Below are 18,669 nucleotides of genomic sequence, written 5' to 3'. Positions count from 1 at the left end.
GATATCTAGATAATACCAATACAAGTAAATGGAAATTATTCTACCAGAAAATCCTAAAAAAATATGGTGACTCCTTACTTTTTGAATGTAACATCAGCAATACCATATTGCATGAAATTGCAAACGAAAACATATTTCGATCAAATGTTTTATCAGCATGGACTAATGTTACTCATAATCTAGAAACCCAAATCACCAGTAAAACTATTCAATGGAACAATAAAGACATAACTTCAAACAATAAGACTTTTTTCTATAAACATTGGTTTGAAAAAAACATTAAATATGTCGACCAATTGTACGATTACAGAATAAAAGACTTCTATTCTTTTGAGAATATATGTTATATATACGGAATACCTTCAGGCAATTTCCTAATGTATTACACATTAATTAAAAGCATACCCTTACATATTAAATCTACAATTAATACAAATAACACACCATGTACTCGAACATCATTCACGGAAAACATACTTGCAAAACAAAACAAAACAAACAAAATATTCTACAAACTAAAAATTAAACACCCTGCAGAAAACTCCAAGATTCAAAATAAATGGCAAAGCATTCTTCGAGAACAAGAATTAAATTGGAAACAAATATTTATCATGCCATATAAAACAACTATAGATAGCACAATGAGAAACTTTCAATATAAATATGTCCACAGAATCATAGCTACAAATAAATACCTTTTTAGGTGCAACCTATCCAACACAAATGTATGTGATATATGCAGCGAACACATTGAAACAATAGAACACCTTTTCTGGGAGTGCAAACATATTCAAACTCTATGGAACCAGTTAACAACTTTTCTAGAGAAACAACAATTAAAATTAAAACTGTCTCTCTTAAATATCAGTTTCGGTGTGAATACTTTTAAAATACCAGAAATTAATAACACTGTGAATCACATTATCATATTAATGAAATTTTTTATAATTAGCTTCAAATACAAAAAACAAATACCTACTTTCAACTGTTTTATAAACTATTTAAAACTAAAGATCCAAATTGAAAAAGAAATAGCCATCAACAACGATTTTGAACAAAAATGGAAACGCATAAACTTTCATAACCCAGTCCAGTTGTCATCCACCTAACTCTACGCAACTCATCTATAGGATTGATTATTACATTTAAAAATAACAGCATACACCACATGCAACCAAAGCAAAAAAACAACATTATATCCTAGCATATCATGTATAATATGTGTTTGATATTATTACTGTTGTATTATACCACCTTTGTTTTTGCTTATGCACATATTTACATTGTATGTTTTATATTGAATAAAAAAAAATGTAATATATCCAAACAGAAAGGATTTTGGTTTTGATTGCACTACTGTTATGAAGTAAGTATATGTACTCCGGCTGAGTGACATTTAAGATTGTTGCGGATAATCTGTTTTCAGTAAATATAACCCGATGAAATACATTTCGTAGGTATAAAATGTGTTTTAATGGAAAATTTAACTAGTAATTATTTCTTGATGAAGATAAGCCAATCATACATTAATCAATTCAAACTATTAGGCATAATTTAACATGTTTCCTCGGTCATGATATCTATTTAGGATTATAATACTTGTATGCATGTGCTTGCCAACAGATACAATGATGATTATTCAAACAATCACAATATGTAATAACTAAAGACATACATAATGTTCTGTCATATCTTCGTGTTATCTGTTTTAGTTTATTTTGACAATTTAAGTTTTATTCCACGACATGATTAGTAAGAAATATATTGGCAGTGAATGTATCGAACTTAAGCTTAACATTCTTACAAACATGAAATACATCTTGACAATAAATGTATATAAAACATTAAGTAAAGACAACTTTTACAGAATTTCCTATTTAAAGGCGTATAAACAGTGACCGATATGCATTTATAGACACAAAGAACGTGTTTTATGTATTATTTACAAAAGAAACTGTTAAACAAATAGACTGGTTATCATGGAAGAGAAATAGTTCCAATATAACGTAATAGGTTTAACTTTTAAACTTTTCGGATTGCACGAATACAGTCACTCAAATATTATTTGACTTTAAAGTCATTTTCATTTTCCAAAATGAAATAATTGTGTTGCGACTCGCAGATTGGTTCCTCGTCAACAGATGGATCCTTCACCAGCACAAAATAAGCAGTGCTATCAGTTTTTTCTGCCATGGCAGACGTGTCCTCGGAAAACATCTTTTGTGGACTCAACTTAAAGTAATTGTGGTTGGTGGCCTCGTCACCCTCATCTTCGAGTTCTTTCGGTCCAATTGAATTGTTCATGCTATCCCCCGGTACATCAATATGACGGTAAGGGTCGTCTGAACTGCTTTCTTTGAGCGCTTGATAATCGGTATTGGGGCCTTCGGTAGCAGGCGCCGGAACACCGTCTTCAGAAATTACGTAGTATAAGGGCGATGCTATTTGTCTTCCTTCAAGCAGCGGTATTTCTGTCTGAATGCCTGTGTAGATGTGTGAGTCCCGATACAATGACAAAGTGCTCTTGTGTTCTAGTTGGGAACTCGTTTGCGGTACGGATGCTATCATCATATCCTAAAATATACGTGTGTATGTATGCAAAATGATGATTCAAATAGTTTTTGGCTAATGGATTTTCATCACTTACCAGTTGCTTATAACCAAATACAATTCTGATTGCGAATTGTTCTTTGATAATTAACAATTGCTTCTTGCTACTTTTCACATGCCAGAGGCCAATTACAAAATGCCATTTGCTGATTGCGAATTGCTATTTTATATTTGATAAGCTCTTGTTGTTGTTTTTTTTGTCACCTGCAATTTGCTAATGTCCAAATATTATTTGCTTTTTAGATATTCTGTTTTCTGATTAACAATAACTAGTTGCTAAAGGAAAGGTGCCTTTATTATTAGTATTATTATTTACATATGTGTATTATTATTATTATTATTATTATTATTATTATTATTATTATTATTATTATTATTATTATTATTATAATTGTTATTATTATTATTATTATTATTAATTATTATTATTATCATTATTATTATTATTATTATTACTATACTTCTATCAGACCAATCAGAGTTATTAATGTCTCAAATTAACACACTTTTGTTTAAACATATTTTTTCCAGAATGTGTTTGCAAGATAAGTTACAAGCATCTTAAGGGTATAGGATTTGAACGTTAGCTAAGCTAGTAGGGTTCCTTTCCTCAACAATATATTTATAAGCAGAAGGATGGTAATTGCATTTTAAACACAAAACATTTAATACTGATTCGAGGTAAAACAAATTTGTTAAAATTATTGGAATCAAAGTTGTTTTTTAAAACTTTGAAATAATGTATTTAAGAAAAAACTGTTCATGTAATTAGAATCAAAGAAATTATTCATATTAAAACGTTGAAACATGGAGAAGAAACATATAGAAATTAAAACATGGAGAAGAAACATATAGAAAGTAACTTACTTTCTTTGGTTTCTGAGTACTCAACACTGATGTAGCTTTCCTAATAAGAAAAAACACTATGTATTTTATTCACACACCTAATATACCATTATTATTCGGTAACGAAACACGAACGTGCTACATTAGTGCCACCGTATTTATGTCGCACAAAGAGTTACATGAGTACCAAACAATCTATTCCAACGAAGTATATAGTTTTACAGTGGCATATATGCGACATGTTTTTATGCATGCCTTTACAGAGACTAAATTACTCCCGCGACTTATTAACTCGTTCAAATGACTAAGGAACTATATGTAGTTTAAACGTCTTATATAATTCGCTGAAACTAGACAATGATCTCGTGTGAATGAATAAGTAATGGGGACGGGTTACACAGTCGTGGTAGCTGTGTCATGGCTAACTCGTGGGAATGAATAAGTCATGGGGACGGTTTACACAGTCGTGGTAGCTGTGTCATGGCTAACTCGTGGGAATGAATAAGTCATGGGGACGGGTTACACAGTCGTGGAAGCTGTGTCATGGCTAACTCGTGAGATTGACTCATTGGAACTAGATAATAAACTTGTTATTATTGCACAGCAAGTCATAGGAACGATATAAGTAAGTTGTTATAAAGGGATAACTAGCCAAACAGATGCATGTCGTTTACGCATTTTCAAAAATGACTGATACAAGGGAGACTAACATAATATCGCATTATATAAAGAGTACAGATTCTTTTTCAATATTTTACAACGTGTTTTTATTACAATTGGTTGATTATATCGTAACCACGTATTGGTTAGCGTGTTCCTATGGGGTAAGTTATGTCACTCCCATGACTCATCAAACGACGTATTAAGTCTTTGCTACTAGCTATTTATCACGACATATTAAAACATGGGAAATACGTCTTGTTCAAGGCATAGCGAAATGAAAACTATGTGAATATGTGCATGTCAAATATAAAGGGAGGAAACAACTCCGATAATGTTAAACACGTTGGTTGCAAACATAATTGAGTGATATCCCCTGTACTGCGTTCAAATAATCTCAGCAAATAATTTAATGCATAGGTCACTTATTAAGACCTCGAAACATCCCTGCAGAATAAATATTGTAAAATAGAACAGGGATACATGTTGGCTTATGCAAGCATACAAACGGTCTAATTTTTTAATAACACAACTGATTTGATGACATACCTGTTCAGTGTCGGGACACATACACATAGCAAGCAGGTAATCACGGCTCCGATCACCATGCCAACAAACAGCAGTCCAATAGCTAAACCAAGAGGGACGCCATCCAGGCCTTTAGTGTCACATGACGTCCTGTACGATTGAACACTGCTATGTGCAGTTACAGCAGTGGTCAGCGTACTCGTAGTTCTTAAAGAATCGTTTCCGTCACTAAATGTGGTTGCTATATCAAATAGTGTTTTAGAAAGCATTTATCAATAACAACATCATTTTGTTCGTATACGCAAACAATATTAAAATGAAATACTAATTATGATAATACTTTTATTGATGCGTTATATTACCTGTATAGGTTCCGACAGTTTTCTGAATTTGAAGTACCGGTAGTTGTTTTTTTGTTAGGCGTTCCGGTTGGTGCAGTAAACTAATAAGCATAAAATATTTTTGTTAGTCGATGATGTTTTCTTCTATTTTACATTATATATCATGTGTGCAAGTAATTAACGCGAAATCTTTTAAATAAAATTACCAATTTAATACTACATAATGGTCATGTCCATATTTTTGTATGTCTGTGAGTCATGGACACTAACAGCTGACGTGGAGAGAAGGATACAGGCCATGGAAATGAGATGCTTTCGATGACTCCTCTGCATCTCTAACAAGGACCGCATCACAAACGAGGAAGTCCGAAACAGAATCTGGCAAGCCATCGGGCCCCATGAAGAACTACTGACCACTGTGGAAAGACGCAAACTAAAGTGGTATGGGCACGTCTCACGATCGTCAAGGCTTGCCAAGACTTTGTTTTAAGGCACAGTAAAAGGAGGGAGGAGGAGAGGCAGACAAAGGAAAAGATGGGAGGACAACGTCTCAGAGTGGACAGGGATGAGGCTCAGCGAAGCCTTGAGACAGTCCGAGAGGCGAGAAAAATGGAGAGAACTGGTTGCCAGATCATCTGTGGTGCCCCAACGGTGAGTGCGACATCGGGATGTTTTCGTCTGAAATTGGAGTCAACATGCAATGTAACTTTTTAAGTAAGTATCGATACATCGCGTAATTAATATCAATCCAAATAGCTTTACGACCGCAAGAAACGAGTGATCTTACTACTGGACTTAAGTGCTAATATGAATAAAATGCATCTGTATCTTACTCTGATTTTGATAAAAGAAAATATATAACCTACGGCGCTTCTGTAGTTTCCCGCATTAAATTTTGTCGCATTCTAGTCGTTGTTTCACATGTTCCAATGAACTAAATTTAAAATGTATTCCCTATTTTTCTGAGTTAATATAAAAGAAGAGGGTCATTTTGGCTCTTAATCTCAACGTATTTTTTTAAGTATCACAACATCGCGACGTTAGTAACAAAAACGCTTTAAGACCGCAAGTAAAGGATGAACTCATTTCTGGACTTCATGAGTGCTGATATGAATAAAAAGCCTCTGTGTGTTAATACCTACCGGCGCTGATGTAGTGTCCTTCGTTTTATCACGTTCCCATTGCTCCGCTGAATCCTTCGTCTCACATGTTTCTATGAACTAAATTTAAAATTCACTTATACTTGGTCACAATAAATATAAAAAAGAGGATTGGGTTAGCTCTTAATCGCTCACCTGAGTTCACGGACACCAATTACTGATATCGTGACTAGGTGATCTTTTTTTTACTTCAATTGACCAATGTTCAAATGTAGCCTTTATTTTTCAGATAGACATTATTTTAAAGTTTCAACAAATACTTAAATAAATTATGAATGTGGCCCTAGAGTGATAACAAGTTTTTTTTAGATTTGAAAAGGTGACTCACATTTAAACTTGCCCGAGATAGTGTTAAAATAAACATTTCCTTTAAATAAGCTTGAGTCATACATGTTGCCTCTAAAGTGTTGTTGTTGTTTTTTCTTTAAGATTTGTTCTAGTGATCTAGTTGCAGATGCAAGTGACCCAGATTTGAACTTGAACATTTTCAGGATAAACATTCTGACAAAATTTCATAAAGATTGAGCATTAAATATTGTCTCTAAAATTCTAACAAGACTTTTCTAGGATTTAAAGTATTGTCCTATTTATTGTGTATGCACAGTAACCAGATTCAAATAGAGATTATGTATTACCATACTTAACCATCTTTACGAGCCTGACCCAATTTCAAACTCGGCATAGATAATGTCAAGATAAACATTCTGAACAAGTTTCATCCGGATCGAATGTACAATGTTTTGTAGAAATTAAACACAGTTTTTATAATATTTGAGCCGGTGACTAAGTTTTGTCAACGCATGTGAACCATACTCGTACTTGGCCTAGATATTGTCAAGATAAATATTCTGACCGAATTTCAAAAATATTCAGTAATAGTAAAATACATGTGGGCTCTACAGTGGTAGAATGTATTCCTTAGATTTGACGTGTTGGTATAGTTTAAGGACCTGTGAAAACGGCATAGATATTGTTTTAATTTACATTCTTACCAAGTTTCATCGGAAATGTTGCCTGTACAGTTATCCCGGTTTTTTTTTCAAGATTTAACCTGATAAACATTCTGACCAATTGTCATTAAAATTGAGTCATAAATGTCGCAACAATTATAATTACAAGGTTTTAAGATAGTTTCTTCATTCTGGAGTAGTAAAATGCTGTTATAAGATTAAACCCCGTGGTCTTGTTTTTTAAGCACATGACCCAGATTCAAACTCGGACTAAATATTATCGGGATAAACACATATTTATCCAAGATTCTCAAAGATTTAATAAAGTATTTTTTATCAGATTTGATTTATTGACCGATTTTTTTTTAATTAATTGACATAGATTCGAACTCGTCCAATAAAATGTTAAAATTAATATTCTTGCTAAGTTTAATCAAGATTGATTCATAAATATGGCCTTTTAAGTAGTAATAACGTTTTTTTACTGTGGCCATAATCCGGACACCGCACACAGCGATCCGCACGACGCAGGGCGTTCACAACAGCTCACATTGAGCACTTCATGCTCAAGTGTGCTCAAATAGATCATTACAAGTTTCCACTCGAACAACCGTAATCATTTATTTATATCTCCTACTAGTATATTAACATTATGTATTTTAAGTCAAATCAACTTTAATTTGGAGAGAATTTGCTAAAGTCCTGAACGTTTAAATGATTCAAGTAATTTTAAAAGGAGTACACAATTATTCAAATACTAATATACCTCTTTGCACCAATCTCCGATATCACAACTGCAACCTTAAAATAATAAATACTAAAATAAACATTTGTGGCTTTGAGCTGCCTATGCAATCAATTGATTTCTTCCAATATATAGGCTATTTTTCAAGTCAATTTAATAGATTTACCACTGTGTAAATGATTGTATGGTATTAAAATAATTCATACAAGTAACATAGAATTATCGTGTGCATATCTTGAGATATACTTATGATAATGCGAATAAATGGAAAGGAAGTTTGACCTTAGTGTTTGATGAGATGAGTAGAACCATACACGATACACTCAACATTATGGATGATAACGTTAAAGACCAATGAAGCTTTTAATGGTTTAATATGATCTAGACCTCTACTTGTGACCGTGATCTCTAAGTGTGACCGTGACCTTTTACGTTTACAGATAGGTTTTACAAATGCAATGCCGTCTCTTCGTGGTAGTCATTTTAAAACAGCATGTAACTGTCTTGATAAGCAGCTTTATGGTAACATTGACTTTTGTTTTGTCCAATGTGATCTCGACCCTTGTTACAACAAAATCGATCAATAAATGGAAAAAGTATAGGTAATACAGAAATTCTCAAGCTTGTTTATTGCCAAATTTGATCTTTGGTCTCTTAGTGGGACCTTGAGATTTATGGTATGGATAAGGTAATTCGATGTGACATTTTTTTTTTATGATGGAGGCCATGAGTTCGAAATTTCAAATTTCATTTATATATAAACAGCTTATGGCTCAGAAAAGAACTTTAACCTTTGACCCAAACGTGTGACTTTAGAATCTGAGCAATGACGGGTGTTATCAGCGACACGTAGTCTTATACTTGCTGATATTGTACCATGTTTTTTCCAAAAAATAAAATATTTGACAAACATCTGGCTGAGAAAGGAGACGTTTAGACAGACAGTGCGACTTCTTTATGCGGGGGGGGGGGGTGCATAAGTGCGACTTCTATATGCCGCCCTCTTAGAAGGGGGGAGGGCATAAAAATGTCAGTGCAACTTCTATATGCCACCCTCTTCGAATGGGGGGCATAAAAATGTCAATGCGACGTCTATTTTTAGCCCTCTTCGAAGGGGTGCATAAAAATGTCAGTGCGACTTCTATATGCCACCCTCTTTGAACGGGTGCATAAAAATGTCAGTGCGACTTCTATATGCCGCCCTCTTCGAAGGGGGGAATGATAATGTCAGTGCGACTTCTATATGCCGCCCTCTTCGAAGGGGTGGGGGCATATAAATGTCAGTGCGACTTTTATATGCCGGCCTCTTCGAAGGGGGCATGTAAATGTAAAACAGAAGACGTGCAACTACAGAAGCATTACAACTAAAAAGGGATTGATTTTTTAAAATAGATTATATTTTTGTTACATTTCATTTATTCCATTAAAATATTGCGTAAAACATACATATCTAGGTAAACGGTGTTTCGAAAAATGGACGAATGAGTTGATTATAAAATGAAATAGTTCTTAACATTTATGTTTCTTTGGATTCGGTGCTTTTTGCACTCAGCAGCTTATGTTACAAATAAATGTGACATTATAAGGTTTCCTTTTAAGAGTATGGGCTCGGTTCCAAAGAGTTTTGACATATTTGCACTGAGGGAATAAATGTTCTATAAACTTGACGCAGAAATCGTAAAGGTTTGTATTGAATAATTTGCATATCTAAGAAGTATATGTGTGTTGCTATGATTTTATTTGTTAATTTATTATCAATTTTTGCTTTGTATGGTATATTTTTAATAAAGTATCGCTAAATATTTGTCCCCATTCATGAGCGCTTTTACTTGTTCGTAAGGCTTTTTAATATATAAATAATAGATTAATATATTTTTTTCTTAGTGAGTACTTTCTAGGAATACAGTTTGCTTACATGAGATATTTTCTATGTTAATCATAGATTGTGTATTTGGTTTATCCATTTTGTAAAGATGTTTAGTTAAGGACTATGCTAATTGGAATTTTAAAAAAGATAACACATACTTTCAAACGATTAGAAGTTATTTCTTCGGAAGTTGTATAATTGTTCGACATTTGTATATTAGATATTTATTTATGATAGCTCTTTCGAATCATCCTTTATAGACAAAAGTCATAATATAAACAATATCTGTATTGCTCCAAATTATGATTTAATTGTTTTTGACGATGCTGCTTTAGCGAAGCAGCTCGTCTAAGTTTTTATTGATGAGATTGACGCGGTAATCCATGCCTCTAAAATATTTTGTAATATTTCATAGTTTTAGATATGTTTAGTATTCTTGCATTGCAAATGTTGGATTGAAATACTAAGTCATCTCAAATTGTTTGCAGTAAATTGTTGTAGAATAATTTCCAAAATTCATTGTTAATTTTTTATAAAGGTTTTCCGTAATTGATTTAGTTGTGTTGATTAATACTAAAATAATTCAAAGTTTTACAGGTAGTATTGAAGTTGCTTTTTTATTTTATCAAGTTTTTCATCCCTTTTCATCGCTTTAAAAGTTGAAAGAACTTACATTATTAAAAGATAATGTTTGAAATGTTTGTATTTCCCATGTTCTTACTCTTAACAATATAAATTCAGATTTATTTCAGATAGACCTGGTGATTGACTCAATAAAATGAACGACGAAATTAAAGTCCTGAATGAGTCTGTGTTTTAATTACAGCATATCTTTCAATTAAAATATAGTAAGTGCAATTCATAAGTTTACTTCTGCTATATAAAAATAATCTATGCTTTCAATTTATCAGTTGACAATAGTATTATGGAATTATTAAAAGTCGGTCCTCGCGTAAAAATGACATGCATTACCAAAGTTTAAGTATCGATTACGCAAGTTGTAGATTTTTTTTAATGTGTTGGTCTGTCCTGACTATTTCATTTTGAATTTCAAAACAAAATTTGCCATGGTATACATTTAAGGTTATTTTGATATAAGTGAACTAAATCACGACAGGAATAATGTGCGTTTATATTTTCCACAATTTACATATCAAGTACTCATGATGCATAAAAGAAGTGTTTCAAATTTTAAAAGGTATAATGCATAATATGTTATGTAATACATATTAACCATAATGTGCATATCAAAAACGTGTGTAAGGCAAGCATCTCAAAGTATAGTGATATAAAATGTTTATTTGTGGTCACTACTCTACAAATCTTAACGTTAAACAAATAATATAATGTTGGTATTTTACCTCTACATCGTCTTTGGTCGTCCGTGTAATTCTTCTGCGGTTTTAAACGCCGAAATACACTTTCTTTGTCATCATCGGACCTGTCAGAATTTATAATTGTGTACGCTTTAATAGTGATTATGTTAAACAATCATTCATCATATATATATATATCGACATGTTTCAATCTACTGACAGAAACACGTTCTGGAAGAAAGTTATACCAAATAAATAATATCCTGGAATTGTTTTAGGTACACACAAACTGATAATCTAATTCATTCACTTACGTTGCTGATGTCGGATTTTCTAGGATCAGTAATATCACGGCAACTAAAATATATTCCAATATTATTCGACATCATTTAAATAAAGACAATTGTTTTTCAAACAAATGGATTTGGACCGTTTTACATATATACATATGTATGGGTTTTCAATATGGATCGACACAACTTTAAATGTAACAATACATAGAAAAGGATTATTATTTATTTATCTGATTATATCTCGTTAACGATTCAATCTCTAAGATAAGGCAAATGGTTGTGACCTATCCTTCTCCCTAAACACTTTATTATTAGGTCTGTATACTACACATCTAACAATAGTATAGTTTAAGAAGAAATAACCATTTAAGTTGTCATAAACGTAAAACGTGGTTTGTTCGTGATAATCTAACTCCATAATTCTTATTAATGTAAAGAACAGGAATAGAATTGTACTTACAAGCAATAATCACATTTCCGGACATTATGTGCTCCTGACGTAACTGACCAATTGCCATCGTTGTTCTTGATATACTGACGACGCTAACTACGTTCAATAAAACATCGTTTACATGTTGATATTGAGTAAGTGTACTGTTCAAAGATGCTAAATACCCATGTACTGAAATCAATCACTGAAATTGACACATGAACTATGTATATTTTTCACGGTAATAATTCAATAATTATGATGTCTGTACATTTAAGAAACAAAATCACGAACGCATACTATTTTACAAAAAATGAAAATACTGAATAATCGTTTTACAAAACCACTAAAACGTGATAATATACTCTGTCGATATTTATATGTATACCTTAACATATTGAAAAAGGCTCAACTCTAAATCGTATGAGTGTTAATAAAAAGGAGGTTTACTTATGGTTTAACAAATTTGAAAGTATCCATCATTATAATTTGCGCTTAAATTTGCATATGCATATTTTTATAAATAAAAACATTTTATGATTATTTTAGCTCGCCTTAACTCGATTTCGCCAATAATTAATTATTGTTTTAATTTAGACATGAAATATTTTGCTAACTGCTAAAATTGTATCAAAATATAAACTTCACACAAGTCAACTGAATATTCGAAAACCGTTATCAGTATTATGTATATCATACATACCTCCTAATTTGGCAAAAGTGATGCGGAAGGAAAATTCTTTGTATAAGCCATAGGCGGATCCAGGTGGGGGGGCGGACGCGGCGTACGCCCCCCTAAAATCGTCAAAGTAAAGTCAATTCATTTTATGTTTCACACTTAACTAGATCTAAATCACCTATTTAAACTCATTTTTCTTCTTTTTCGTACACAACATTTCCCACTAATCACAGACAATTGCTAAATGCTTTAACTTTAGACGCTCTGTCGCCCGGTTTTTCAAGTCGAACTTTGCGATTCTGATGTATCCCTCTGTTTGCACATCGATTCTCTTTTAGGTACAAAAAATATTTTCATGCTCTCCCCCTCCATGCTGTACTCGCGCTTAGCCTGATAACAGTCAGTGTGTTCTTCTTTATAACATTTATTCCGGCTATTTCCAACCGTATTACGTAGAAACTATGCACTTTTTAGGCATTATAAGAAGGTACTTTGATGAAAGTACATAAGGCGTGACATGCACGAAAAGTGGTTGTCAAAGCCTTCAAAATCAATCACCCTGGACCCCCTAGCAGGGCTTTGCCACCAGTGGCCCTAGCGGCCCCCTGAACCCCAGCAAATCTTTCAATATACCGCCCCCTAACAAGAAATCCTGGTCCGTCCCTGTAAGGGGCGCCACTTCTTCCTCTATCGATCATGATGTTTATCTTTTATCAGATGTACACAACATTGCCAAACCTTATATTAATTAGTTATTATTTTCCTTGTTTCTTAATTAACAGGATCTGTATCAGGACAGCGCGCTCGACTATTCTTCCGCTTTGGATAGTATAATGTACATTTTTTGACAGTCTTCTGATATAATTATCTAAACTACATATTTGATTAAATATTTGCAGTAATTACATCGTTGTATGTGTTGCTTTGTTGTTTAGTTGGATAACTCTCCATTTTAAGATTTAATGTGTTTACTTCACAGCAAAAATGAATTTATTACATGTAGAACAAAAACATGATCATGCAAGAAAATTTCGTTTTCAATATTTTACAAATAATTTTATCAAAACTTGATTAACTTTTGCAATCAAAGGCAATGTTTGCATTTAAAATACAGCCGCAAAATTCCAGCAAATAAAAAATCGTAGTAATAAGAAAGGGCCATATGTGTTCCGTATGCAATCGCTCGTCAAGCTACATACATACAAAATAATAGCGCTACACCTGATTCCAATATTTTGAATTTTTGCAACTTTTCCTTTTTTCATTTTATATGAGATTCAATCTTACCAACTGACCCAAAATTTAAGACAATCTTAAGTCTGCATGTAGGCTACTTTACTACCTTCTTACAAAATTTCAGCGCAATACTTCCATTCTAAGTAAAGTTTTTTTGCGGGAACTGATCTTTTTTTAACACTGAACTTACTGGTTAGGTTAGCCTTATACGGATGACGGACGGACGAAAGAACAAACGGACGGACCAATCGCTAAATGCTACTCATCATCAGTAGGTAACAGAAGCAAAAAGCAATTATTGCAAATAAGTTCGCCGATATCTTCTTTTGAAAACAATTTTCAACCGTATACGAAATACACGGTATTAAAATAAGATGCGCTTTTGACAAAAGAAAAGAACAACTATAAAACATTTATATCCACGAATTTATTCTAGCTTATACTGGAAGGTTAAAAGTTTGTAAAATTTCAGTTTAATAAAAAGAACAATATGAAAATAGTGTGCGCGACTTAAAAAATAGCAATACTCAAAAAACATCAGTATAGCTTCCATCTTTGAGTTGTCTACCTGTTTGATAAAAAAACACGGAATATTTCTAAAATCTCCGTTGTTGCATTTGCTATTGATATTAGATAGTTGCTAATGACTTCTGTAGAATGCAAAGTTATTAAACTATTATGTGACTACCTTTCTCATATTCTAAACAAGTGTTCATTTATTTTACATAAATGTAATATATTCAAATAGAAAGCTTTTTTTTTTGATTGCACTACTGTTATGAAGTAAGTATATGTACTCCGGCCGAGTGACATTTAAGATTGTTGCGGATAATCTGTTTTCAGTAAATATATACCGATAAAATACATTTCGTAAGTATGAAAATGTGTTTTAATGGAAAATTTAACTAGTAATTATTTCTTGTTGAAGATAAGCCAATCATCAATTAATCAATTCAAACTAATAATTAAAAATGTTCCCTCGGTCATGATATGTATTTAGGATTAGAATAATTGTATGTATGTGCTTGCCAAATGATACCATGATGATTATTCAAACAATCACAATATGTAATAACAAAAGACATACATAATGTTCTGTCATATTTTCGTGTTATCTGTTTAAGTGTATTTTTACAATTTAAGTTTTATTCCACGACATGATTAGTAAGAAATATATTGGCAGTGAATGCATCGAACTTAAGCTTAATATGCTTACAAACATGAAATAAGTCTTGACAATATATGTATATGAAACATAAATTGAAGACAAATTTTGACGGAATTTCCTATTTAAAGGCGTATAAACAGTGACTGATATACATTTATAGAAATAAAGAACGTGTTCTATATATTATTTACAACAGAAACTGTTTAACTTTTAAACTTTTCGGATTGCACGAATACAGTCACTCAAATATTATTTGACTGTCAAATCGTTTTCATTTTCCAAAATAAAATAATTGTGTTGCGACTCGCAGATTGGTTCCTCGTCAACAGATGGATCCTTCACTAGCACAAAATAAGCAGTGCTATCAGTTTTTTCTGCCTTGGCAGGCGTGTCCTCGGAACACATCTTTTGTGGACTCAACTTAAAGTAATTGTGGTTGGTGGCCTCGTCACTCTCATCTTCGAGTTCTTTCGGTCCAATTGAATTGTTCATGCTATCCCCCGGTACATCAATATGACGGTAAGGGTCGTCTGAACTGCTTTCTTTGAGCGCTTGATAATCGGTATTGGGGCCTTCGGTAGCAGGCGCCGGAACACCGTCTTCAGAAATAACGTTGTATAAGGGCGATGTTATTTGTCTTCCTTCAAGCAGCGGTATTTCTGTCTGAATGCCTGTGTAGATGTGCGAGTCCCGATTATCATACACGGACAAATTGCTATTGTGTTCTAGTTGGAAACTCGTTTGCGGTACGGATGGTATCATCATATCCTAAAATATACGTGTGTTTGTTTACATGTATAGATGCATCGAGTAATTGACAAAACTATGGAAGGCCCATGTTCCATACAATATGCTGATTGACGATTGCTAGTTGCTAGATTCCCGTTGCTCATTGTCAAATGGCGTTTACTGTTCCTTAATTGTTCTTAGCAGTTGGGCAATTGCTAATTGTTATTTGCCACGACCCAGTTGCTTATTACCAAATGACATTTGCTGCTTGAAATAGTTTTTGGCTAATAGCTGTTCATCACTTGCCATTTGCTTATAACCAAATACAATTTCTGATTGCGAATTGTTCTTTGATAATTAACAATTTCTACTTGCTACTTTCAACATACCAGAGGTTAATTACCAAATACCATTTGCTGATTGCGAATTGCTATTTGATAATTGACAAGCTCTAGTTGCTCTTTTGTCACGTGCAACTTGCTAATGTCCAAATGTTATTTGCTTATCAAATATTATGTTTTCTGATTTACAATTACTAGTTGCTAAAAGCAAGATGCCTTTATTATTAGTATTATTATTTACATATTTGTATTATTATTATTACTATACACACGGGTACTTCTATCAGGCCAATCAGAGTTATTAATGTCTCAAATTAACTTACTTTTGTTTAAATATATGTTTTCCAGAATGTGTTTGCAAAATAAGTAACACGCATCTAAAGGGTACGTTAGCTAAGCTAGTAGGGTTCCTTTCGTCAACAATATATTTACAAAAAGAAGAATGGTTATTGCATTTTAAACACAAAACAAGTAATACTGATTCGAGGTAAAACTAATTTGTTAGAATAATTGGAATCAAAGTTGTTTTTAAAAGTTTGAAGCAATGTATTTAAGAAAAAAACTGTTGATGTAATTAGAATCAAAGAAATTATGCATATAAAAATGTTAAAACATAGAGAAAAACATATAGAAATTAACTTACTTTTTTTGGTTTCTGAGTACTCAAAACTGATGAAGCTTTCCTGATAAGAAAAAAAAACACTATGTATTTTATTCAAACACCTAACATACCATTATTATTCGGTAACGGAACACGAACGTGCTACTTCAATGTCACCGTATTTATGTCGCACAAAAAGTTACATGAGTACCAAACAATCTATTCCAACGAAGAATAAAATTTTACAGTGGCATATATGCGACATGTTTTTTGTATGTCTTTACAGAGATTAACTGACTCCCGCGACTTATTAATTCGTTCAAATGACTTAGTATATGTAGTTTGAACGTCTTATATAATTTGCTGAAACTAGTCATGGGGACGGGTTACAGAGTCGTGGTAGCTAAGTCATGGCTAACTCGTGGGAACGACTCATTTGAACTAGATAATTAACTTGTAATTATTACACAGCAAGTCATAGGAACGAGATAAGTAAGTTATTATAAAGGGCTAACTAGCCAAACAAAATACATGTCGTTTACGCATTTTCAAAAATGACTGATACAAGGGAGACTAACATAATATCGTATTATATAAAGAGTACAGATTCTATCTTAAAGTATTTACAACGTGTTTTTATTACGATTGGTTGATTATATCGTAACCACATATTGGTTAGCGCGTTCCTACGGGTAAGTAATGTCACTTCCACGACTTAGTAACTCGTCAAACGACTTATTAAGTCTTTTCTACTAGCTAGTTAGCCCGACATATTCAAACATGAAAAATACGTCTTGGTAAAGGCATAGCGAAATCAAAACCATGTGAACATGTGCATGTCAAATATAAAGGAAGGAAATAACTCCGATAAATAATGATAAACACTTTGGTTACAAACATCATTAAGTGATATCCCCTGTACTGCGTTCAATTTTCCTAAACACATACTTTAATGTATAGGTAACTTATTAAGACCTCGAAACATACCTGCACAATAATTATTGTAAGACAGCACAGGAATACATGTTGGCTTATGCAAGCATACAAACGGTCTAATTCTTTAATAACACAACTGATTTGATGACATACCTGTTCAGTGTCGGGACACATACACATAGCAAGCAGGTAATCACGGCTCCGATCACCATTCCAACAAACAGCAGTCCAATAGCTAAACCAAGAGGGACGCCATCCAGGCCTTTAGTGTCACATGACGTCCTGTACGATTGAACACTGCTATGTGCAGTTACAGCAGTGGTCAGCGTACTCGTAGTACACTAATAAGCATAACATATATTTGTTAGTCGATGATGTTTTCTTCTATTTTACATTATATATCATGTGTGCAAGTAATTAACGCGAAATCTTCTAAATTAAAATACTAATTTAATACTACATAAACGATGATACTTTAACTAGTATGCATGTCAACATCTATACTTATCTAGAGTTCAAAACAAACACAAAATACTAGGTCAGCTTAATAAAATATAATAAGGTTTACATATTGGACAGTTACTTCAGCGAATTTGGGATAAATTATCGATTTCAAAGACAAACGTGTCGTACTTGAGAGTAGCATTGCAAGATGTCATCTGAAATTAAAATATATAAAATATACAATTTATTCTAACTATATATCAAAAGGCCAGTATTGATAGCATGTGTAAATATGTTGGGTGTATAACACAAGAACGACTTTTATTAAAATATACGTGAAAGAAGCAGCTTGGGCATGCATAAGAGTTGTATTTTTATTTATTTATTCATTTATATATGATTGATATTTGATTTTTTTTTAAATAGTTAAACACTCCACTTATCAATAACATTTCATGCCCAAATATTTGGTAAATCGTTAAAATGTAAAAAAAATAATATAGGTTTGTTACTTTAAAAGTTGCACATGCGACAACAATTAATTGATGTGTTTCAACATAATATATTAGTTATGGCAAAATCATCCCAATATTTCGAAGTAAGTCCGTTCCCTTTAAGAAGCAAAATCGGTAACACATACGTTTCAGGGAAACCAGAAGAGGTAGGCAACAAAAGCAATTTAAACTTGTTTTAATGGATACTCGGACACAAATACTTGTATGGCGGTCGTTTGTGCAATATTACACATCATGAGCGGGGTGGGGTTAAATCTGACGTTAAAGTTCAGTT

General features: G+C 32.7%; 2 protein-coding genes across 3 annotated transcripts in view; both read right to left on the bottom strand.

Moving 5' to 3' along the window:
* Window positions 1–1,110: 1,110 nt before the first annotated feature.
* The window catches only part of LOC127832290 (uncharacterized), a 29,013-nt gene continuing 11,454 nt past the window's right edge, over window positions 1,111–18,669 (bottom strand). Inside the window, exons 1-4 of one of the 2 annotated variants that reach the window (XM_052357700.1) lie at window positions 5,007–5,638; window positions 4,666–4,885; window positions 3,478–3,517; window positions 1,111–2,574 (exon numbers count right to left, since the gene is read on the bottom strand). In XM_052357700.1, the coding sequence (XP_052213660.1) occupies window positions 2,062–2,574; window positions 3,478–3,517; window positions 4,666–4,885; window positions 5,007–5,097 (864 nt within the window). In that variant the 5' untranslated portion in view covers window positions 5,098–5,638 and the 3' untranslated portion in view covers window positions 1,111–2,061. Of the gene's footprint in view, window positions 2,575–3,477; window positions 3,518–4,665; window positions 4,886–5,006; window positions 5,639–18,669 lie in introns of those variants that run through there. The other variant, XM_052357699.1, reaches the window with a different exon arrangement.
* Window positions 14,074–17,784, bottom strand: LOC127832298 (uncharacterized). Its single transcript, XM_052357713.1, has 3 exons — window positions 17,590–17,784; window positions 16,543–16,582; window positions 14,074–15,597 (listed from the first exon to the last, which is right to left on the bottom strand). The coding sequence occupies exons 1-3, from the start codon at window positions 17,646–17,648 to the stop codon at window positions 15,079–15,081; spliced, it is 618 nt and encodes a 205-aa protein (XP_052213673.1). The 5' UTR covers window positions 17,649–17,784; the 3' UTR covers window positions 14,074–15,078.

The sequence above is a fragment of the Dreissena polymorpha genome, chromosome 5 (genome assembly GCF_020536995.1).
Source record: "Dreissena polymorpha isolate Duluth1 chromosome 5, UMN_Dpol_1.0, whole genome shotgun sequence".
In the NCBI taxonomy this organism is placed as follows: domain Eukaryota; kingdom Metazoa; phylum Mollusca; class Bivalvia; order Myida; family Dreissenidae; genus Dreissena; species Dreissena polymorpha.
The sequence above is the reverse complement of the archived record's forward strand: the minus strand, read 5'-3'. Positions and strand labels throughout refer to the sequence as shown.